This window comes from Corylus avellana, chromosome 10, assembly GCF_965113065.1.
Source record: "Corylus avellana chromosome 10, dhCorAvel1.hap1.2, whole genome shotgun sequence".
NCBI classification, from domain to species: domain Eukaryota; kingdom Viridiplantae; phylum Streptophyta; class Magnoliopsida; order Fagales; family Betulaceae; genus Corylus; species Corylus avellana.
In genome coordinates, this window is record NC_142499.1 from 1,773,024 (window position 1) to 1,787,336 (window position 14,313).

Sequence of the window (14,313 nt, forward strand, 5' to 3'; positions counted from 1 at the left end):
CGCGTTGAATGGTGTTTTCTTGAGGAGGTGATGAGGAGGTTGGGGTTTGATGATAGATGGGTCCGATTGGTTATGCAGTGTGTTTCTACGGTCAAATATTCTATTATTGTTAATGGGGAGCCGGAAGGGTGTATTAGGCCAACACGGGGAATAAGACAAGGAGATCCTTTATCCCCGTATTTATTTATTCTGTGTGCAGAGGCGTTAAGTCGCCAACTTGGGAGAGCTGAAGAGGCAGGCTTGTTCAGGGGCGTCCCTACTTCTCCTAGGGGACCCAGGCTAACTCATTTATTTTTTGCAGACGACAGTTTGTTGTTCTGCAAAGCTACCTCTCAGGCTTGGAATCACTTGACTTCTCTTTTAGAAGGGTATGAACAGGCCTCGGGACAACGATTGAATAGAGCTAAGACATCAATATTCTTTAGCCGCAATACAAGTGCGGAGGTGAGGGAGGCTTTAATCCAACTAGCAGGTATCCCTGAGGTTCAACGATATGATACGTATTTGGGGCTTCCTGCGTTGGTTGGTAAATCTCGTATTAGAGAATTCCAAAGCCTAACAGATAAAGTGCGAAAACGTGTCAATGATTGGAAGGTAAAATTTCTTTCCCAAGCTGGGAAAGAGGTATTGTTGAAGGCGGTGGTACAAGCTATTCCTACATACAGTATGAGTATTTTCTTGTTGCCGAAAACTTTATGTAAGGAACTTAATGGAATCATGCAGAAGTTCTGGTGGGGGCATAAGGAAAATGATAAAAAAAATCCATTGGATGAGTTGGGATAAGATGGGAGCGTCGAAGGCACAAGGAGGGATGGGCTTCCGTGATATTACGAGCTTTAACAAGGCCATGCTGGCGAAGCAAGGCTGGCGTATATTGAAAAACCCGGATAGTTTGGTAGCAAGAATTTTAAGAGGCAAATATTATCATCATGGATCTTTTTTGGATGCAACTGTAGGAAGTAGGCCTTCTCTGGCATGGCGCAGTATTCTATCGACTATGGACCTGCTTAAGGCTGGTTTGATGTGGAGGGTGGGAGATGGTAAGTCAATCCGGGTTTTGGGGGAGCAGTGGATACCAATACCGTCAACCTTCAAAGTACAATCTCCTTGTCAAGGGTTACCTGCAGATGCTCGGGTGAGTGATTTGATAGATCCTGTCAGCCGTGGGTGGAACACAACTCTCATTCGAGACACTTTCTGGGAAGAAGAGGCGAAGGTAATTTGCAGTTTACCTCTAAGCAGATATAACCAGCAGGACCGAATGGTTTGGGGGAAAACAAAAAATGGGGATTTCTCGGTTCGTAGCGCTTATTTTTTGGAGAAGGAGAGGAATGGTTTAAAGAATGGGGAAGGGTCTAGTGCTCCTGTCTGTAATGAAATATGGAAGAAAATATGGGCTTTGCTAGTACCGAATCCAACAAAGGTTTTTTTGTAGAGAGCTTGTAACAATATCTTACCCACTAAAGATAACCTGAGGAAAAGGGGTGTTGTGTCTGATGATATTTGTATGTTTTGTTGTTCAGAGAAGGAATCGATAGTTCATGTCCTATGGGAATGCCCAGCAGCTCAGGATGTCTGGGGGGTTAGTGGACGGTCATTACAGAAAATTTCATTTACAAGTCTTACCTTTCGGGATCTTCTTTTATTTTTGGTATCACGATGCAGTACAGAGGAGATGGCACTGGTTGGGGTTATTGCAAAAGGAATTTGGCACAGACGAAATACAGTAGTTCATGGGGGTGTTTTTTTGCATCCCAATGCCGTTGTTAGAGAAGCAGTGGTTTATTTACAACAGTACAATGATTCTTTGGAGAGAAGAGAGGAAATTGTGCATAGTGTTCCAATTCATAGATCTTTTCGTTGGAAGAACCCACCTGCTGGTTTTTTCAAAGCTAACTGGGATGTAGCTCTATGAAAGGAGTATAACTGGATGGGATTTGGGGTTGTTGTAAGAGATCATGAAGGTTTGGTTTGTGCAGCTCTTAGTAAGACAATGGAAGGATGCCCAGACCCTACAACGGCGGAAGCTATGGGTGCTTTATGTGCGATGGAATTTTGTCGTGATTTGGGGTTACAAGACTTGATTCTGGAAGGGGATTCGAAGGTGGTAGTTATGGCTTTGAAGAATACTGGTCCTAATTGGTGTAGCTACGGGCAGGTGATCAGTGATATTGTTGAAGTGGCCCATGGTTTTCGCAGTTGGACAGTTGAGCACGTGAGCAGGGAAGGCAATTATGCAGCTCATAAAATGGGTCAAAGGGCAGTCCAAAGAAACATAGAAGAAATATGGATGGAGGAAGTCCCTTGTTTTATTCAAGATGTAATTACATTAGAGCTTTTGGCTCTATCTGTTTAGAGTGTTTTTTACACTCTAGATTACTTTGTTATGTATGAATGAATGCAGATGTTATTATCAAAAAAAAAAAAAAAAAAAAATCAGAAGTTTAGCAGTTTCTGTTAAATGTATTTTTAGAATATTATTGGATTTGTGTCTTATAGAATAGAAAAATCTGAAGTTTTTTCTGACAGTTAAATTAGCAGTTTTGGTTTATGCATAAGGCAATTAAACAACAAAAGTCTTCTAATTCCATTGTATCCTGGAGAAATATTTTATGCTATCCTTTTGCAAACCATATCTAGTAAAGACAAATAATTTCTTAAGAAAAGTGTGTACGTTGTACACAACTTAGAAACAATTTCGAATTTATGTATTTGCCTTATTTCTTTTACAACTATACTATATATATACGAGGAGGCGGTGCATATAATATTATATGAGGCAGAAAATTTGAGTTCCATTTTCTCTACATCTGAAGGTCGTTTATCTTGGAGGGCTGCGTGAGTAATTTACTACTAGCGCCATCGCCATGGGTGTGCGGGGGCATGGGCTGTTTCTAACGTTTGCAGTACTGGCCGGAGCCTTGGCCGGATTCTTCTTTGGTAGCGCTTACTCATACAACCGTCCGGCTATGCGCAGGTCCCTCGTGGAGCGTGTCTCCAAAGATATTGATCGTGATTCTCCGCAACAGGTATCAAATATTCTGTTTCTTTCGATCACTATATTTAGCGTCTTTGTTTTTGGTATATGTGAATCTTTTAGAGCAACAATTTCTGTGCTGGGAAAAACATTCCCCATGTAGTTTTCTGCATGAACATGACAGCCGAGAGTCCGACAATGAACGTCGGCGGCGAAGGATACGATACAAAATTTCAATAGCAACCTAAGTTTGTTGACTTTAAGAGGATGATCAGAACCTTTTGTCTCCGAGTAGATTACCAAATTAATCTTTCATCGATATTCTTACTAACTCTAAAACTATATATATATATATTAATTAACGTTCTCTTGTGACTATTAGAAAATGTTTTCCTTGCTCTATCTTTTTTTTGTTTTTTTGTCCCGGTCCTATGTTGCAAACAAATGTTATGTCTCTTAAAATATTTTATCATGTTTGTAATAACATTTTCCAATGATAATCATGAATCTTATAAAGAATCATATGTAAATTATAATTAAGGAAAAAAAGGAATGATGTTCCAAATGATTGAATATTCTTTGCACCGGCGTCAGATGAAGCCACGAGATTTGTCTAAAACGTCGATGCATTTGGCCCGTGGCCCTGTTTTGTTTGTAAAGGAGACAAATGAGGAAGATATTTTTCTCTCCCATAAAACGAAAAATTAATAAAGGAAAAAACAAAAACTGTAAAATTCAGTTGAATATCCGTTGACATGCGACTATGCGAGGATATTCCAATCTGTCACAATGGCCGCGCGTGGGCTGGGGCTGTTCCTCGCATCCACAGGCATGGCCTTCAATGGATTACCGGGCAGTACTAATCTTTACACGTACAGTCCACCGCCGCCCCTTCCGACGACCTTCTTTAATCACCTGTCGGAAAATCTTAGCTCTGCTTCTCCTCAACAGGTATCAAATTATTATCTTCATTACGTGGTCTGGTTGGTTTGAATCTGTCACTGCAAATTAATTAGGAAATAAATATACGTTTAGATTGTGGCCCATTGTTTGAGTTCAAGGAGATAATAGCAACTTCTTTTCAAAAACAAAAACATAAAAAAAGAGATAATAGCAACTAGGAGCGGGCAAAACCCGCAGTACCGGCCCGATCCACCCCGTAGCCTTAGTTGGGTTAGGTTCAGGACCACGCGGTTTGATGAGGCCATTTTGAATATTGTAGTTTTATTTTTTCATCTCCTTAGCTTTTAATTAAATATTGAAGAATGCCTTTAATATGGTTTGATTCCCTTAGGCTGTAATATTGTATTATAATTGTGTGCAATTAAGGGTATTACAATTTTTATTAAGCTGTTTGAATTTTACATAAATTTTGATAGCTTAAGAAAGGGCAGGGTTGTTAGGCAACCGAGTTGAACGGCCAACACTTGAAGCTATTTGGAATGGATAGGTCCAACAACCATATTCTTAAATTGCCTCATGCCCCATTTCTATGAAATTCAAACAATCTAATTCTAAGAATCTATTGGTGGCCTCCTGTCATAGAAATTATCTAGTTACATTGATGTGGAGCAAGTTATTGGTGTTAGAATATATGGAAAATATATAATATTTTTCGCATATTTCATAATTAGGTTGATATTGAAATATTCTCTATTTATAAGTTGATTGTAATCAAATATTGGGATTCTAATTAAACCAATGGGATTTGATTACTGTAATTGTATTTAGACATTACCCTATAAATAGGGACCTTTGTATTGTAGACAAATCAACTTAATGAGCACAATGTAGCCCTTAAGGGTATTCTGAGTGGTGGACGTAGGTGTATAACACCGAACTACCTGTAAAGTTCTTTGTGTCGTTTTCTATATTGCTTCTACTTATAATTTCCGCATCATCATTATTTCAACATGGTATCAAAGCCACTTTCTTGTGGCTTTCAACTTCCTTGACATTTTCCGGCATTCACTCTAGCGATCCCTCTATTTCGATCGTCCAAGCGCCATCACGCTCTCCGCCTACACCTTCAGTCTCTTCCATGCTTTCAGTGCATCACAATTTGGAAAAGCAATCCCAGAATCAAGCTTGCAAGGCACATGTCTGCTGATCTGGGAAAGACTCATCACCACCGTTAATCGCATGCACTGCTAGAAGCTGCTACGGTGTTGCCCACGCACTACCGCCTTCTTTCGATAAGCCAGGTTGCCGGACTGTTCCATAGATTAGCTGTCGGTCATCCCATATCCTCCAAGAATGCCACCATATCCTCTTTGACGCGCCCACACGCACCGCCCATAGTTTCGGTCGTTTCGCCACTGCCACTCTACCCTAGGCCGCCACAGTGGTCCGTTCACTTCGATCAGGTTGCCATACGACAAATCTACTTCCCAACACTCCAGAACTGGCAAGAACGCCTCCATCCAGCGCCCCACGCTCCCTTCACAGATGCGCCCGTCAGATTCGCGCGCTTAGGCGCCGCTAGCCCTTCCGCGCGTGCACCACATGCGCCTGGGTCTTTAGACTGCCACGTCAGCCCTAACGCCACGCCATCATAGTGACACGTCATCACATCTGCCACGACAGCATATCTGCCACGTCAGCACCATTGCCATGCATTCTTGCGTTGGCTGTTGACTTCTGTTAGAGTCGATTGTTGACTTCCAGAGTTGACTAGATGTTTTCCACCCAATTTTTTGTCATAATTTCAAATTTATGATATGTTTTTGCTTTTGGCATCTCTATATGGCACAAAATGAGATTCTTCAAAAAAAAAAAAAAAAAAAGTTAGAGTGATCACATCATGCGCGCCACGCGCCGGTCAGATTCGGTGCACCGATCTGATAACCGCCCAAGTGGGCTCATTTTCTTTTGGATTTTGGCTCGTTGTCGGCCCCTTTGGAGTTTGGCCCGTTGTCGACCATTTTGACTCTGCATTCACCAGCCACCTGCCACCGTCACTAGCCACCCACTAGCCTCTATCTCCTCCGACAACCTCCACCATCTACGGCTTGTTCCCGGCCTCCGCCACTGCCGTCATCATTGTTTCGGATTTCAAACTCAAGGTTCTAGAAGATTCCACCTTGAGTTTGAGGAGGGATGTTAGAATATATGAAAAAATATATAATGTTTTCCGTATATTTCATAATTAGGTTATATTGAAATATTATTGATTTATGAATTGATTGTAATCAAATATTAAGATTTTAATCAAATCAAGAGGATTTGATTACTATAATTATATTTAGACATTACCATATAAATAGAAACATTTGTATTATAAACAAATCAAGTTAATGAGCACAATGTAGCCCTTAGGGGTATTCTGAGTGGTGGACGTTGTGGGTGTTTAACACCGAACCCCTGTAAAGGCCTTTGTGTCATTTTCTATATTGCTTCAACTTATAATTTTATTTTCATGGATCAACTTAATATTAAGTGTTACCTCAAATTATTTTGTGTAATTCAATAATGGGCATTTCCGTATTAGGTAAGTCACTACAACTATATTAGATAAGTCAATAAAATTATATTAGGCAAGTTAATAATTGGACATTGTCCTAATATCTAGTGGCCGGAGCCTCTTTAAGCTTGCATTGTACTCATGAAAGCAGACTTTGATGAAACAAAATTATGAGAAATTGATTTTTTCTCTCATTCTCATTCTCATTCTTTTCTCCCCTCTTCTATCTCTTTCTCTTCCCAACTTCTTCGCTCTTCTCTCTCTTTCCCTAGTTTTTTCTCAATTTATAGCTTGTCTTCTTTCTGTTGCGTCTTTCTCCTGTCCTTACTCTAATTTCTCTGTGTTTTTGTATTATGTTTGTCCCTATCATATACCAGGGCCCAAGAGCACTACAACTTGGGCCGTGTTGAATTTAGTAATTCAACCTGATGCCCAACCTGACCGTAAGTGGTTTGGGCTGCAAGGACGGGTTGGGTTGTAAAGGGAATCCTCCTCACATCCTTTTTTTTTTTTTTTTGTAAGTGAAAAATTTTTTTGATAGGTTAAAATAATATATTTGTTAGCGCAGGTGCATATATCTTCAGTTGGCGAAGATAAAATGAGGATTTCATGGATTACTACTGACAGCCCAACGCCGGCCACAGTAGATTATGGTACATCTCCTGGGGTATACAGCTTTTCTGCAACTGGGAGTACCTCTTCATACAATTACATGTTGTACATCTCCGGCGACATTCATGAGGTTTTAATTGGTCCGTTGACGCCCGATTCAGTATATTACTACCGTTGTGGCTCAAATCCCTCCCGTGAGTTCAGTTTCAAAACCCCGCCAGCTCAGTTCCCGATCAAATTTGCTGTTGCCGGTATGCAAAAGCTGATTATACATTGTTTGCAATTTTATACGGTGAAATAACACATTTTTCACCATTTTATATGGTGAAATAACACAATTTTATATGTGAAATAACACATTTTTCCTATTGAGAAATGGTAAACATTTCAAATTTTTGTTCAAAAAATTAGTTCCTAAATGAAGTTGGTGACACATTTTCAAAAATAATAAATCTCATGAGATAGTGACACATTATTTGAAAACAAACTTATGGAAAAAAAAAAATTGAAATGTGTAGCACTTCTCTTTGCTATTATTTGTATGATATCCAACTCATTTGAGAAATTAACCTCTATTAAACTGTCATATGTCTTTAAAACATGTAATTCGTGAATTTTTTGCAATGCATCAAGTATGGAGGACCCATTTGAAGGCCCATATGCATGTCTTATTTGATATGAGAGTGGCAATTCATATTCTAGCTATATCGAAACATGAGTATAACATTAACCTTAAACATGTCAGACCATTTAATCTTAATTAACCCATTAATTTTGTGTTGGGTTCGTAAATCGGGTAAAAAATTGTTAGCTCTAAATGTCGCGACATGAATATAAAAGTTATATAAGTCAATCCTAACTTGACATAATTAATTAAATAAATCAGACATTTTAAATCTAACCCATTAATTTTGTCCGAAACCGCATGATGCAGGTGATCTTGGACAGACTGGGTGGACCAACTCAACCCTCCAACACATAGCAGAATCGAACTACGACATGTTGCTGCTGCCAGGAGACTTATCATATGCAGATGTCTACCAGCCTTTATGGGATTCATTCGGCAGGCTCGTCGAGCCACAGGCAAGCCAGCGGCCATGGATGGTGACGCAAGGCAACCACGAGGTTGAGAAGCTCCCTGTATTCCACTCCAAACCCTTCACAGCCTACAACGCAAGATGGCACATGCCATATGAAGAGAGTGGGTCGGGCTCGAACCTCTACTACTCTTTCAATGCAGCCGGGGTCCATGTCATCATGCTGGGCTCGTACACGGATTTTGGTCCTGGTTCGCCGCAGTATCAGTGGTTGCAGGCAGACTTGGGGAAGATCGATCGGAAAACGACTCCGTGGACAGTAGTGCTTATTCATGCGCCATGGTATAATTCTAATACTGCTCATCAGGGGGAGAAAGAGTCCGTTGATATGATGGCTGCCATGGAAGAGGTGCTTTACCGAGCTCGCGTGGATGTTGTTTTTGCCGGACATATTCATGCCTATGAGCGATTTGTAAGTTATCTTTTATTACAATCTCTTTGGTTCTTTGGTTCAATTTTATGAGAAGCGTTAAAAGTCGGTTCTTAAATGATGTGTCAGATTTATTATTTTGAAAAATGTGTCACAAATTCATAGGACGGTGTTACTTCATTTGAGAACTAATCTAATGATGTTTAGCGTTTCTTCAATTTTATTGCTGTAGCTCTTTAATGTTGATTCGTTGACACGTTTCCATTTTCCATTGGTGCTTATTATAACTGTCTCTCTCAGACTCGCGTTTATAATGGGAAGGCTGACAATTGTGGTCCTGTGCATATCACCATTGGGGATGGTGGGAACCGTGAAGGCCTTGCCAGCAAGTAAGATCTTTCATATCTTCAATTTCATGCATTTTTTTTTTCTTTTTCGTTTCAATAAAAGGGGAAAACAGGCTGCAAGAAAGATCTCTCACGTTCTTAATTCGAATGAAAGAAAAAAATGAAAAACAAATTGAAAATGCTTTCAAACACAAGACGTTGAGAAGTACGGAAAAAACTCTAATCTAAATAGATAAGCGGTGTTGATGGTAAGAATGATGATAAGAGTATTTCCTTCAATAAGAAGAAATTAAGTCGCACCCACAAAAATCCCTTTAATATCATGCTTATCGTTACACTCGTTTTAAGCATAATGACTATTTTAAAATTTAAGCCGATAGGAAAAAGCAGAGTTAACGCTCTTCCCTTAATAAGAGTGAATTTAATAATTTGTGGTTGCAGGTATACAAACCCAAAGCCCGATATATCCATTGTGAGGGAGGCGAGCTTCGGGCATGGGCAGTTGGAGATGGTGAATGAAACCCATGCGTTTTGGTCATGGAACAGAAATGATGACGATGAGGCAATTATTAGTGACTCCATCTGGTTGAGAAGCCTATCGTCTGACCCTGCTTGTGAAATGCAAAAGTAGATTGGGAATGTTACAATATATTTTGATTTTATACTGTTTTTAGTATGGGTCAATTTATGTTTTCTTGTATAACTCAATTTAGATTTATTTGTACATATATAAGAGCATAATATAGTCTTAGAGGGGTTATTCAGAGCGGTGAACGTATGTGTATAACATTGATTCACTCGTAATTATGTATTCTTTTTCTCTCCCTTGCTTCCGCTATTATTTACATATTTTATTTTATTTTCCACTAACTTAAACATAATATTATCAGAGATTCATCATATTTCAACAGTCGAACAAATGTGTTTGTTATGTTTCTTCAAAAAAGATAAAAACAAGGATATCATGGCCTAAACCGATTACAGTATGTAGAAATGTTATGAATACTAAATTTTTTATTAAAAAATGGGTATTAAAATGATGTGGAGTTTTTTCCTTAGAGATGATAAAAACAATTAATTAAAAGAAATACTATAGTTACTACTTTTTCATTTTGGTACTTGATAAAAAAAATTAATATCCATAGCTTTTCTCATGAGCTAGAGTAATTTTAAATTACCATGATGATTCTATTTACTATGAATCAAACAGAAATGGTAGAAAAAAAAAAAATTCAAAATGATTACCTTTTTTCCTAAACGACTTGCAACATAGCCTCAAGTAAAGGACAAGGAGTTAGTCCACACGCAAGGACCAGAAACCGTTTAGCCTAAAACGCAGCGTCTTCGCAAGCGAACTTATCATCCCGAGAACCCTGTGCGTGTGGGAGGAGGGTGTGCGTGAATCGGTGAGACTGAGAGCGAGAATTCAGTGAGACTGAGAGCGAGAAAATGCAGGCCGTTCGAGCTGGTATCCGAGCTCTTGGATCATCATCATCATTAGCGCCAATGATCAAAGGAGCTAGGGTTTTCTCCCAATCAGCACCGTTGGCGTATTCTCCTTCGGCTTTCCTGGAAAAGCAGGAAGTCACTTTCCGTGTTCTCGATCTTCTCAGATCCACTCCTTTCATCGATCCCGCCAAGGTAATCTCTCTCTCCCGCACACACAAATATTAATTCTAACTTTTTTTTTTTTTGGTTCTGATTTGTTCTGTTTGGTCAAAGGGAAAAGAAGCGTGATTTTGTTTTGTTTTGAAGGACTTTCAAATTGGTGTTTTTTATGTGATTTGTGTTGGAAATCTTAGGGTCTGGTTGATTGTTAAGAATGTGTACGAAATTAGTAACGTATTGATATGCATATCTAGCCAAAATAAATAAAATGCAATCTTTCAAATCTTTGTTTTTTGTTTTGGGAGAGAGTGATTTTGGGTCTTGCCTGATTTTACTTTGTTCTTTTCAATTAATGCTCGTAGCTTCCAATGTATGTGTGACTCCCAGCATATATCTATCAAATGGTTTCTTTTGATGATATTCTTACTCTCAATTATGGATGAGAGATACCAACTCGCTACAAAAGCTTAATGTTACGGGCTTAGGCTCAACAATTCATCTTTTTGAAGCATAAAAATGATGTATTTGTCACCTTTAGGCAGTGGAAGGGAAAATTCTATTAGTTAAAGGTGGATTATAATGATGGTGAAAAACCCTCAAATTCTAATCCAAATGCATCCAAAACCTGTGTCTCTCACGGGTACAAATAGCACACCACAAGAGGATTTCTCATTGGTGTTAATTCTTCTTGTTGCTGTTCGGTAAATAGAGAGTTTGTGTGTGCCTCCAAAGAAAACATGAGTCAACTCTATATAGCCCCCCGACATTGGTTAGAGTGCGTTTGGTCCTGTGATTTTGCAGGCCAAAAAAATCGCAGAAGTATCCTGTTTGTGAGTGCGTTTTAAAAAAAGCATGATTTTAAGGGCCAACCCGCATACCAAATGCTTGGCTACGTTTTTAAAAATCGTGAAATCGCTATTTTTTTTTCAAACAGCACGTTTTGAAACACTAAACCAAAGGAACTAGTCCTTTCATTTCACCATTCGCCAAACCGCATACCAAATGCGTGGCTGCGTTTTTAAAAATCGTGAAATCGCTATTTTTTTTTCAAACAGCACATTTTGAAACACTAAACCAAAGGAACTAGTCCTTTCATTTCACCATTCTGATTTCTGAAGGCAATCTTTGAATGCTATATTTGTGTTTATGGGTGCAATGGAGAATACCCTTGTGGAAGTATAGGTTCCAGTCCTTCTTGCTGCAAAATGGGTGGAGATCCATTATATAGATTTTTCGTTGAAACTTGCTCTCCATTATTCGACTGGCCATATGAAAGTTCATACTTAGTAAATCAGAAAATTAAATAGTAGACTATAATGGTCACCGTGTTTATTTCTATTTGAAATATGAGAGCTACTTGCTGTATAAAAACCTCAAAGCTTCGTTGTGAAAAGCAAGAGTCATTGTGCTCCCACACCCACTTTTTCTTCTAATGATTCCCCAAGGACTCGAATACTTCTAGTTTGGAGTTCAAATTGCACCTGATAAACAAGGTTTATTTTCATAACTGTATGAAATTGAACATCAGTATAAAGTGTTGGCCATAGCATATTCTTTTCTGCTTCTTCCTGTATCTTATTACAATAATATTACTTTTTATAAAGTTTATAGGGTTAATAACTTTTTTGGTACCTGGGTTTTGAGGTTTTTTAATTTTCCTCCCTAGGTTTTAAAACATGATAAAACTAGTACCTCAGATTTTGAAAAAGACCAAATCACCACTTCCAGTTTGAAAAATTTTATGGGGGTGGCCGAACCACCACCCTCAAATTTTGGAAAAGACCGAATCACCACCTCCAGGGGGTGGCTTGGTCACCCCCATAGAATTTTTCAAACCAGAGGTGGTGATTCGGTCTTTTTCAAAATCTGAGGTACTAGTTTTGTCATGTTTTAAAACCTAGGGGGGAAAATTAAAAAACTTCAAAACCCAGGTACCAAAAAAGTTATTAACCCAAGTTTCTAACCAAAAGAATGGATGGTGCCATGAGATATTAGAAATGAGTAACAGCTAATCAGCATCACAATTTAGCATTTTCTGTTTCGTTCTGTGTTATTAGGACTTCCCCCTTCCTCCCACCATTTCTGTTTTTTTTTTTTTTTGTCAGGTCATTTGGATCTTGTAGTCTTACGTAATTTCAGAATTCTCCCTTTCATTTTCACTGCTTCTCTTCTCACATTTGGTTTTATTCGTATATCCCTTGTACAGGTGACTCAAACAGCAAGTTTTAAGGATGACCTGCAACTGGATATCTTGGACAATAATCAAGTTATAATAGCTGCGGAAGAAGAATTTGCAGTTGATATCCCGGAAAATGAAGCCAACAAGATTTCAACCACAGCTCATCTCATTGACTACCTTACAGCCCATCCACAAGCCAAATGAGATTCTCTTTAGTTGCCAGGTGAAATCACAAATGTCTTTATGTTAACACTTGACTATCAATGAGGTGTCCATCGATAGTTTGTAATAATTTTCCTTTGGTAATTAAAGACGTGTTTGCCACATTTTTATGCCTCCTTAAATCTGAGCACCTTGCTTTTGGATTCATAATGATGTTTTTAAAAGTCAAATATGGTGATGCTGTTGTTTATGAAACTGTAGTTGTGATGTGAACTTAGAGTTCTCAAATGAGTGAATAAACTGTGGTTCTTTGTGGTGGATAAGGTACAAAAAGTGGTATACTGGTTCCTAGTGGATTGTGAGTGAAGCAGTCTTCGGGTAAAAAGGATATATGCACCTTTCTTTTTCTTCCTTTTTCAACATTAATGATAACTCTTTTTTTTTTTTTTTATAAGACTATTAATGATAACATGTTGCAACCTGGAAATGGATGTTATATCAAGCAGGACTAACCCGCCATGTTAATACTATAGGATAGTCGTAGAATAAAAATGTTGTTTCTAGCATTACTCTTTATTTAATAAGGTTGAGTGGTTATTTTAAGACTAGTTGTTAATTATTTTAGAGTTAGAATTAGTTTTATTAATATTATTTTAAGATTACGGTTATCATCGGTTGGGTGTTATCTATCTCATCTTATTATAAGTCTATTTAAAGACCGAAGAGTGTTAATCAAATTATCTAAAAAATTATTGAAATTCGAGCAAAAAAAAAAACAGTTTCCTGTAGATATAGTATGCTTAATTAACCCAATAGGGTAGTTTTTTCTTCTATTAAACAAAGATTTACAAGGAACATGAAGAACAAAAGGATATGAGTACACCATCCCTAGTGCAAGTAGACGATTGGACCTTGGAAGAACAAAAGATAACCTATAATTTCAACAAATGTATTGATGATTATGATCCATATACCTTACCCGTGCTCCAAGTAAAGCTACCTTTTTTCGATGAATGGTGGCTATGGACACATCAACTTTAGCATCCATTTTGGACCAAGAGTGTTGATAGTATATTTTAGTTTTTATTACAAGTTAGTATAAATTGTCATGATAGTTCATGTAATACTTATCATATTAGTCGGTCAATAAATGTGAACCGTTATGATAATCTATATAATACTTATAAGGTTAACCATTAAACTGTAAATTGCTAAGTGGCAATATTTTTATAAAATATGAACTTTCACATGAATTTGTGAAAAATATTAAATTGCTGCGCGACAGTTCAACGTAAAACCTTACATCCTTGGCCCCCCAAGCTCAAAGTGAACCTAAAAAAAACAAAATATATATGCTTTTGAGAACCTTATGCAGCCTTTATGTCTAAAGTGGTTTTTTAGAAGATACTAATCTAATCCCTTTTTGGATAAATCCACGGGCATAAATAGAGACGTCATTAAAAATTGCTAGGTAGAAAAAAGGTGGAAAAATCCTGAT

The 14,313-nt window shown here is 38.1% G+C and overlaps 3 protein-coding genes across 4 annotated transcripts; all 3 read left to right on the forward strand.

Annotated features, from left to right (window-relative positions):
* The first annotated feature begins 1,930 nt into the window (after nt 1–1,930).
* Nucleotides 1,931–2,356, forward strand: LOC132165040 (uncharacterized). Its single transcript, XM_088511032.1, has one exon. The coding sequence runs from the start codon at nt 1,931–1,933 to the stop codon at nt 2,354–2,356; it is 426 nt and encodes a 141-aa protein (XP_088367158.1).
* Nucleotides 2,357–2,792: 436 nt separating this feature from the next.
* Nucleotides 2,793–9,639, forward strand: LOC132192283 (putative purple acid phosphatase 20). 2 transcript variants are annotated; one of them, XM_088511091.1, is made up of 5 exons: nt 2,793–3,029; nt 7,009–7,303; nt 7,987–8,561; nt 8,820–8,908; nt 9,308–9,639. In XM_088511091.1, exons 1-5 carry the CDS (start codon nt 2,868–2,870, stop codon nt 9,495–9,497), a joined length of 1,311 nt encoding a protein of 436 aa, XP_088367217.1. In that variant the 5' UTR covers nt 2,793–2,867; the 3' UTR covers nt 9,498–9,639. The 2 variants fall into 2 exon arrangements, with proteins under 2 accessions (XP_088367217.1, XP_059463550.2); XM_059607567.2 differs by lacking the exon at nt 2,793–3,029 and adding an exon at nt 3,679–3,928.
* Nucleotides 9,640–10,241: 602 nt separating this feature from the next.
* Nucleotides 10,242–12,979, forward strand: LOC132161774 (uncharacterized). Its single transcript, XM_059571956.2, has 2 exons — nt 10,242–10,507; nt 12,681–12,979. Exons 1-2 carry the CDS (start codon nt 10,316–10,318, stop codon nt 12,855–12,857), a joined length of 369 nt encoding a protein of 122 aa, XP_059427939.1. The 5' UTR covers nt 10,242–10,315; the 3' UTR covers nt 12,858–12,979.
* The last annotated feature ends 1,334 nt before the right edge of the window (nt 12,980–14,313 follow it).